The sequence below is a fragment of the Salvelinus fontinalis genome, chromosome 5, assembly GCF_029448725.1.
Source record: "Salvelinus fontinalis isolate EN_2023a chromosome 5, ASM2944872v1, whole genome shotgun sequence".
NCBI classification, from domain to species: Eukaryota; Metazoa; Chordata; class Actinopteri; order Salmoniformes; family Salmonidae; genus Salvelinus; species Salvelinus fontinalis.
In genome coordinates, this window is record NC_074669.1 from 66483564 (window position 1) to 66485699 (window position 2136).

General features: G+C 52.5%; 1 protein-coding gene across 1 annotated transcript in view; it reads right to left on the reverse strand.

Annotated features, from left to right (window-relative positions):
• LOC129856178 (WD repeat-containing protein 19-like) overlaps nucleotides 1-600 on the reverse strand; it is a gene marked incomplete at its 5' end in the record, with an annotated part of 33160 nt that extends 32560 nt beyond the window's left edge. The window contains 2 exons of the mRNA XM_055924279.1: nucleotides 198-344; nucleotides 404-600. Coding sequence (XP_055780254.1) covers nucleotides 198-344; nucleotides 404-600 — 344 coding nt within the window. The remainder of the gene's footprint in view (nucleotides 1-197; nucleotides 345-403) is intronic.
• Between the last annotated feature and the right edge of the window lie 1536 nt (nucleotides 601-2136).

A 2136-nucleotide genomic window follows, 5' to 3' on the forward strand; every position in this document is an offset into this window, starting at 1 on the left:
GTCCCTCTGACTGTGTGACTGTCCCTCTGACTGTGTGACTGTCCCTCTGACTGTGTGTCTGTCCGTCTGACTGTGTGTCTGTCTGTCTGACTGTGTGAATGTACCTCTGACTGTCTGACTATCTAACTGTGTGTTTGTCTGACGATGTATCTGTCTGTCTGACTATCTGTCTGTCTGTCTGACTGTCTGTCCCCCACCTGGCAACCATCTTGGCCCCGTCGATGCTCTGCGTCTCCCTGACGATGCGGACGGCGTCTTCAGGGTTGTTGAGGTGTTCCAGCAACACGCGGATCACGTTGTCCCAGTCCCTGGCGCTCTCATAGGCCTGGGCAGCTTCCTTAAACCTGACACAATATTATCCCAGTCCCTGACACTCTCATAGGCCTGGACCGCCTCCTTAAACCTGACACACACAATATTATCCCAGTCCCTGGTACTCTCATAGGCCTGGGCCTCCTCCTTAAACCTGACACACACAATATTATCCCAGTCCCTGGCGCTCTCATAGGCCTGGGCCGCTTCCTTAAACCTGACACACACAATATTATCCCAGTCCCTGGTACTCTCATAGGCCTGGGCTGCCTCCTTAAACCTGACACAATATTATCCCAGTCCCTGGCGCTCTCATAGGCCTGGGCCGCCTCCTTAAACCTGACACAATATTATCCCAGTCCCTGGCACTCTCATAGGCCTGGACCGCCTCCTTAAACCTGACACACACAATATTATCCCAGTCCCTGGTACTCTCATAGGCCTGGGCCTCCTCCTTAAACCTGACACACACAATATTATCCCAGTCCCTGGCGCTCTCATAGGCCTGGGCCGCTTCCTTAAACCTGACACACACAATATTATCCCAGTCCCTGGTACTCTCATAGGCCTGGGCCGCCTCCTTAAACCTGACACACACAATATTATCCCAGTCCCTGGTACTCTCATAGGCCTGGGCTGCCTCCTTAAACCTGACACAATATTATCCCAGTCCCTGGCGCTCTCATAGGCCTGGGCCGCCTCCTTAAACCTGACACAATATTATCCCAGTCCCTGGTACTCTCATAGGCCTGGGCCTCCTCCTTAAACCTGACACAATATTATCCCAGTCCCTGGTACTCTCATAGGCCTGGGCCTCCTCCTTAAACCTGACACAATATTATCCCAGTCCCTGGCACTCTCATAGACCTGGGCCGCCTCCTTAAACCTGACACACACAATATTATCCCAGTCCCTGGCACTCTCATAGGCCTGGGCCTCCTCCTTAAACCTGACACAATATTATCCCAGTCCCTGGTACTCTCATAGGCCTGGGCCGCTTCCTTAAACCTGACACAATATTATCCCAGTCCCTGACACTCTCATAGGCCTGGGCCTCCTCCTTAAACCTGACACACACAATATTATCCCAGTCCCTGGTACTCTCATAGGCCTGGGCCGCCTCCTTAAACCTGACACACACAATATTATCCCGGTCCCTGGCACTCTCATAGGCCTGGGCAGCTTCCTTAAACCTGACACAATATTACCCCAGTCCCTGGTACTCTCATAGGCCTGGGCCGCCTCCTTAAACCTGACACACACAATATTATCCCAGTCCCTGGCACTCTCATAGGCCTGGGCAGCTTCCTTAAACCTGACACAATATTACCCCAGTCCCTGGTACTCTCATAGGCCTGGGCCGCCTCCTTAAACCTGACACACACAATATTATCCCAGTCCCTGGCACTCTCATAGGCCTGGGCCGCTTCCTTAAACCAGACACAATATTATCCCAGTCCCTGGTACTCTCATAGGCCTGGGCAGCTTCCTTAAACCTGACACACACAATATTATCCCAGTCCCTGGCGCTCTCATAGGCCTGGGCCTCCTCCTTAAACCTGACACACACAATATTATCCCAGTCCCTGGCACTCTCATAGGCCTGGGCCTCCTCCTTAAACCTGACACACACAATATTATCCCAGTCCCTGGTACTCTCATAGGCCTGGGCCGCCTCCTTAAACCTGACACACACAATATTATCCCAGTCCCTGGTACTCTGATAGGCCTGGGCCGCTTCCTTAAACCTGACACAATATTATCCCAGTCCCTGGTACTCTCATAGGCCTGGGCCGCCTCCTTAAACCAGACACAATATTATCC